Source organism: Camellia sinensis, chromosome 10 (assembly GCF_055761805.1).
Source record: "Camellia sinensis isolate YWXY chromosome 10, ASM5576180v1, whole genome shotgun sequence".
NCBI classification, from domain to species: Eukaryota; Viridiplantae; Streptophyta; class Magnoliopsida; order Ericales; family Theaceae; genus Camellia; species Camellia sinensis.
This window is the reverse complement of record NC_138970.1, coordinates 12403294-12409666: the sequence shown is the minus strand read 5'-3', so window position 1 is coordinate 12409666 and position 6373 is coordinate 12403294. Positions and strand designations below refer to the sequence as shown.

Sequence of the window (6373 nt, the reverse complement as noted above, 5' to 3'; positions counted from 1 at the left end):
GTTGTTTGTAGTGGTGAAGATAAAGAGTTTTTGGTATGCAATAGTGTGTACTCAAATAGTTAGTAGTGTGTTAATATAGGATTAATAATGAAAATGCAAGGTGTAAAATAAGATTTTTTTAAACCTTAAAAATTATTATTTGTGTGTGTATGTGTCTTTTACAATGAATATTAGTGATGTGTAAATAGAGACCCTAAATAAAATAAATATTATCTGACAGATTGTTCCTAGGTTGACTCGAGTTATTTCTCAGCTAAAACTATTGCTTAATTTTCTTTGTTCTTCAACTTCTTGTTGGTCATCAAGAGATAAGAACATGGTAGAAACAATTCTTTTCAACTTAGCAAGTAAAATTCTGGGCAAGATAGGGCCCGGTGCAATCAGGGAAGTTGGCAAGGCATGGGGTGTTGAGCAGGAGCTGAACACACTCGAAGGCACCTTGTCCACCATCAAGGCTGTGCTCTTAGATGCGGAGATATTGTACGGCCATGGCGGTTTTCCTCAGAATCAGGCGCATAACAATTACTCAATTGCGATGGGGGTATGGTTTGACAGACTCCAAACTGCTTTTTATGATGCAGATAACCTGCTCGATGAATTGCACTACGAAGATTTACAACGTCAAGTGGTAAGCAAATTCTTTTCATTCGATTTCCCATTTAAATTTAAAATGGGTAGTAGAATCGAAAATATCAGGAAGAAATTAGACGAGATCGCGGATGATAGGAATAAGTTTCATCCCATTGTCACAACGTCACGACATAACGCGACCAGCACATCAATCTCCTCCAATGTAAATGAGTCGGAATTTGTTGGAAGGGTCAATGATAGAGTTACATTGTTACAACTTGTAATGGCCCCAAGTGTTGACAATGATGAGAACATGTTTGCCCTCCCCATTGTTGGCATTGCGGGTATTGGTAAGATAGCTCTCGTCAAATTGCTGTACAATCATGAAATTGTCGCCAAGTATTTTCAGTTGAGGATTTGGGTGAAGGTAGCACAAAGTTTTGATGTTAAAGATGTGATGCAAAAAATTGTTCAGCGCATAACTGATTCCCCCCCTTGTGCTGACCTCAATTCAAATCAGTTAAAGAATCTCCTTCAAGAAAAATTGCATAATACGAAATTTTTACTTGTCTTGGACAATTTATGTGATTGTGATCATCAAGATTGGTGTAAGTTGTATGACTTATTGAGATGTGGTGGTACCGTGGGAAGTAAGATCATAGTGACTACACGTAACATGTGGGTCGCTTTAGTTGTGGGCACGGTTCCCACATACAATTTAGAGAGTCTTTCAGATAAGGATTGCCTTGAATTGCTTTGGAAGTGGGCAGGTTGTCGTCAAAAATTGGGGGAAGAACATGCGAATGCGAAGCTCGCAGAAATTGCAAAGGAAATTGTGAAAAAGTGCCACGGATATCCTCGTGCAGCAAAGACTTTAGGCAGCAATTTGTTTATGGAGACTAATGAAAGTAAATGGTTAGAATTAAAAGAGAAACAACTATGGGAATTGGCACAAAAGAAACATGACATTTTGGTCGTGTTAAGATCAAGCTACGACACACAACCAACTGAGTTGAAACGCTGCTTCATATATTGTTCAATTTTTCCAAAAAACTATGAAATTGAAATTGATAAATTGATCCAGTTGTGGATGGCACAGGGGCTCATTCAATCATCTGGCCTAACTGGTGAGTTGGAAGATACTGGCACTGATTATTTGAATCAGTTATGTTCCATATTTTTCTTAGAAAAGACTGAAGAACAACATGGCAATCTATCAAACACGTGTAGAATGCCTGAGATCATCCATGATCTTGCAGTATATATGGAAAATGAAGAATGCTTAATTACAACAAATTATCGTTTTGGGCCGATTTCTGATAAGGTTAAGCATGTATCATTTCATGATTTTGATTGTTCAGCGGAAGAAGTCACAAAGTCATTGTTCGAACTAGAGAATCTGAGGACTGTTTTCTTTCCATTTCAAGGACTGGGAGCTGGTGACAAAGGCTTTGTTAACAGATGCATCTCAAAGTTCAAGTATCTGTATGTGTTTGATTTGAGTAACTCATGTTTTCAGGTGTTGCCACATTCCATTGGTAATTTGAAGCATTTGAGATATTTTGACATCAGTGGGAATGCAAATATCGAGACACTCCCTAACGCCGTTTGCAAACTGTACAATTTGCAAACTTTGAGATTCAGGTGTTGTGTGAAAATTCGAAAGTTACCCAAAAACATAGGGAACTTAATCAGTCTTAGGCATTTGTACTTGACCACACAACAAAGTTGCTTGCCAGAGAGACAAATCCAACGCTTGACCTCTCTCCGATCCTTTCAGATTACAGGATGTGGAAACCTTAAATCTTTGCCTGAAGGAATGCAACTCCTCGTCAAACTCAAAACAGTGACTATTGCAGCTTGTCCCAATTTGACCTCTCTGCCAAGTACCATGAAGAACCTGGCCAAGTTGACGAATCTTGAGATTAGCAATTGTCCGAATCTTGACTTGGCAGGGTGGGAGGACTTTACATGCCTTAGGAGACTTCAATAAATTGAAGGGTACAAGATTTTATGAGTTTGTGGCTCTCCCAGGTGAATCAATTTCTTTGTACCCAAAAGTATTGCTTATATATATTTTGTTGTGTCTAGCATTAACTCCTTCTCCTGATGGGCTTCTTGACATTGTCTTAGTGCATGCAATGGAAATTTCATATCAGTAAGAGAACCGTGAAGTGTGAAGTGACGGGCGTTCGATGGAAAACCAACCGATGAATGGCTTGTATCTAAAGGGGGGGAGGAAGGAGTTGTTATCTCCATCAGAAGCTCTTGAACTTAGCTGCAGTTAGGATTCTGCTATTAATGTTGTTTTGTTGGGTATGTTATCTATGTAATGTTGTTGTGGACTACTGTTCTAAACATTGTGTTTCTCATTATTGTTGTTATATATCTACTGTTTTTTAGTAAATGGTCCTGATGGCTTTGAATTGTCCCATCTCTGCCTCCTTAGTTTAACTAATGTTTTACATATTAGCCTGTTGTAACTAATATTAGACCCGGCTTTGAAATGTAGTTAACAGCAAATTCTGCCACATCACGCCCACCAAATTTTACTACATTTCTGTGTTTCCAAATAGCCCAAACCACAACAAACAGGTCTTCTATATGCACAGAATCTAATCACATAATCAGATATAACTCTCTCATATGGAGTGAGATTCAAACATTTAATGGGTCCAAGTCACACACCGCTCCTCTATTCTTTAGAAATTTTCCAAAACTAAAGAGGCAAAATAACAATCCAGCAAGCAATGTATATTCAGGAGCTCCATTTCATTATTACATACCTCGCAAACACTATTTGAGATAAAACCTTTGACAAGGTAAAAAGCTTCTAAACACAACTCTCAGAAAATTTATTTTTTAATTGATATAATTTTGGATATATGAAATTCATTCGTTTAAGAGATTCTGAGGGAAAAACAAAATATTGGGTCAGGGAAAATTTCACTTTGCACCTCTGTACTTTACACCAAATCTTACTTTAGCCAAACCTACAACTAAATTCGACACGGCTATTGTTTGTCATGGATGCCTTGAACTAAACTACGCTAAATTTTGACATGGGTGGCTTGCTAAATATTTTATTTGAGTTAGGTATCCTTTTTTCCATTTTTTAATGGCTTTATATAGCTACAGATGACCATTGGTTCAGTGGTTAAGACTTGGCCTAATAACCTCGAGGTTATGGGTTCAATTCTTGCGACCACCACTTTGTGCACTATGCCAAAGGTTAGGTGTGTACCCAATATGATCCCTCCCAAACACACATTAATGTGTACTAATTAAGCGTTGTATTTATATATATATATATATAGCTACGGGAACCTCCTGATTGTTAGGAGCAGCCGGCTGATTCTCCACAATTGGTTAGTGGAATGTTAGGTTAGCTCTTAAAAGTGCAAGTGTCCTATGATAGCCACCTGGCCCAAGCATCTATAGTGTATCCCCCAAGAAATGGAAGTGGTTATTCTACATTAACCCTCAGCTGTTTGATCAAAAGGTAGTGAGATTTCAAATGTGATGAATGAATGCTATGTGTCCAATCCGGGAGTAGCTCTCCTCAAAACTCCATCTCCTCCATGACCCTCAAGACTCCATTTTGTAGGAACAAGCAGCCAGTGACCTTCATAGACTAATCTCTCTTCTTGAAAGCAATCACACGATAAGGGTCAACAGTATGACTCACCAGACAAACCAAGTGGTGGCAATGTTAAAGAATTAAGACAAGTTTGTCACCGCCTATCCTCAGAGGAAGAAAAGGGTAAAAAAGGAAACTCCTTGGATCATTACCTCATTTTGTAAGTCCTCTGCATTTGTGTTTCCTATGACATATTTTATTTCCATGGACTTGGATTTCTGTTATGAAACTTAATTTATTACCTAAATTTTGATTGCATAGTGATATATTTTATAATTTTGTACTGTTTTCTGTAGTTTCTAATAAGTTGTGCCTGATGTATCTACATTTTTCATATTTGATTTTCACACATTTTGATGAATTTTAGCATTTTGGAATTAGGCTTGAAAAGTTCCTCATTTTGCCCCAATATTTAAGGTTATCTTTTCATTCATTTTCAGATCATATTTTAATATGTGTTAGTTGCAAATGATGTTTCATCAACCATTTCTAAGTTATTATTGAACAAAAATTATAGTCCTCTCTCTGTGATAAAGAAGTGGATACCAGGGTGAATATCCATATTTGACTTAGTTATGAGGAATATGAGTCTTGATGTTTCCGGCATTGAACAGACGTGGCCCACGACGGCGGATTTTGTTCCTTGGCGGTTGATCTTTTGAGTTTGAGAAGGTTTTGGTGGAGTCGCCTGGACGCTTTGGTGTGTCGATTGTGGAGAGGGGACTTGGGCTTCGTCGGGCTGTGGTGGTGTATGGTCATGATGTACGTTGGATGGTGGCGTGAATGCGGTTGGCCTCGCAAGACCCAGGTAACTTGCAGTTTTTGGGTCGTCTCACCAGGGGTAGTCACACTGTGGCTGTATGGGTTCGTGGCAAGGAAAGTGGTGGTTCGTCTTTTCAAATAGTGGTGACGGCAGGGAAGAGGCGAGAGCAAATCTTCATTCCTATGTCGGATTTTGGGGATGGGTGGGAAGGAGTGGCCCTGGTCCTTGAAGGTTTTGGGCTGCATAATGGTGGTCCAATGCAGGGTAAGGAAGGGTCCAGACTTGGTCCATCGCAATCAACTATGTGGGGAGTGACTGAAGGGGTTAAGGAAGTACGGGGTGCAACAGAGGTGGAATGGTTCCGTCTGTTGGACAGGTCACTTGTTGGTGGAGTGGGGGAGATGGGTGGCAAGGGGATGAGTTTTGCCGCTGTGTCCGATTAGGTAAATCGATGGTGGAAGACATTGGGGAAGGTGGAGGTGCGTCCGTTAGGAGGCCAGGTGTTCCTATTTGTTTTGCCAAACCGACGTGAGGCAGAGGTGTTGCTGTGCCGGCTATGGATTACTGATGGGAGGGATCTAGTGTTGGAATGGTGGTTACCTCTAACACTCTGCACCTCAAAAGCTACAACCTTGACGGCGAAGAGTGTTTGGATTTGGGTGATGGGGGTGCCCATCCACCTTCGCGGGGAAGATGTTTACCGTGTCATTGGTGATTGGTGTGGTGGTTATGTGGAAGCGGATGAGTCATCAGTGGATTTGGGTTATGTTCGACTACGAATCATAAGTTCTCACGGCACACTGACACGCGTGGTCATCCGATGGGGTTTGTGGCAGTTTTCTTTACCTGTATGGGTGGAGAAGGGACCATTGGTGGAACCAACGGCGCCGGAGATGGTAGGCGGTGGAGGAGGTGGAACGAATAAGGATGGGCGAGAAGTGCTGCAATCAGATCGAAGGAAATGGCGGAAATTGGGGGTCAACGATTATCTGCAAAGATTTGGGGCGGCGAATGGGGATATGGATGGACGGGGTAATTTGTTTGGTCCAACCCATATGGGCCTGGGTCAGGATTTTAATAGGGGAAAATAGGGGGGACGTTTGGGCTTTGCTAAGGCCCAAGCTAAGAGAAATGTGGGAATGCCCAAATTGAAGTGGGCCAAACAACAAGGGGTTCATTGAAGTGGGCCATCTCAAGCTGTCATTTTGAGCCCAAGGAGGGATGGAGGGGTTCAATTAGTGGAAGCCCAAGCGAATCCAGTTATCAGTCGGGTCTTCTCCACGCTGAAGGGTGGGTTTGGCCCTAGACCAGATGATGGGTCTTTGCTGGTGTTGCGCGACTCGATGGGCAATATCGGGAGGTTGCCAACTGGTCCACAGCCGTCGTCTGGTGTCGTTGAC

The 6373-nt window shown here is 41.2% G+C and overlaps 1 protein-coding gene across 1 annotated transcript; it reads left to right on the top strand.

Moving 5' to 3' along the window:
• Positions 1-202: 202 nt before the first annotated feature.
• LOC145800962 (disease resistance protein RGA2-like) lies at positions 203-3002 on the top strand. The gene is made up of 2 exons (XM_082890869.1): positions 203-2604; positions 2704-3002. The coding sequence occupies exon 1, from the start codon at positions 317-319 to the stop codon at positions 2561-2563; it is 2247 nt and encodes a 748-aa protein (XP_082746995.1). The 5' UTR covers positions 203-316; the 3' UTR covers positions 2564-2604; positions 2704-3002.
• Positions 3003-6373: the final 3371 nt, after the last annotated feature.

Excerpts from the sequence above, each read along its gene's own strand:
- LOC145800962 (XM_082890869.1), top strand. The coding sequence starts at position 317 with ATGGTAGAAACAATTCTTTTCAACTTAGCAAGTAAAATTCTGGGCAAG.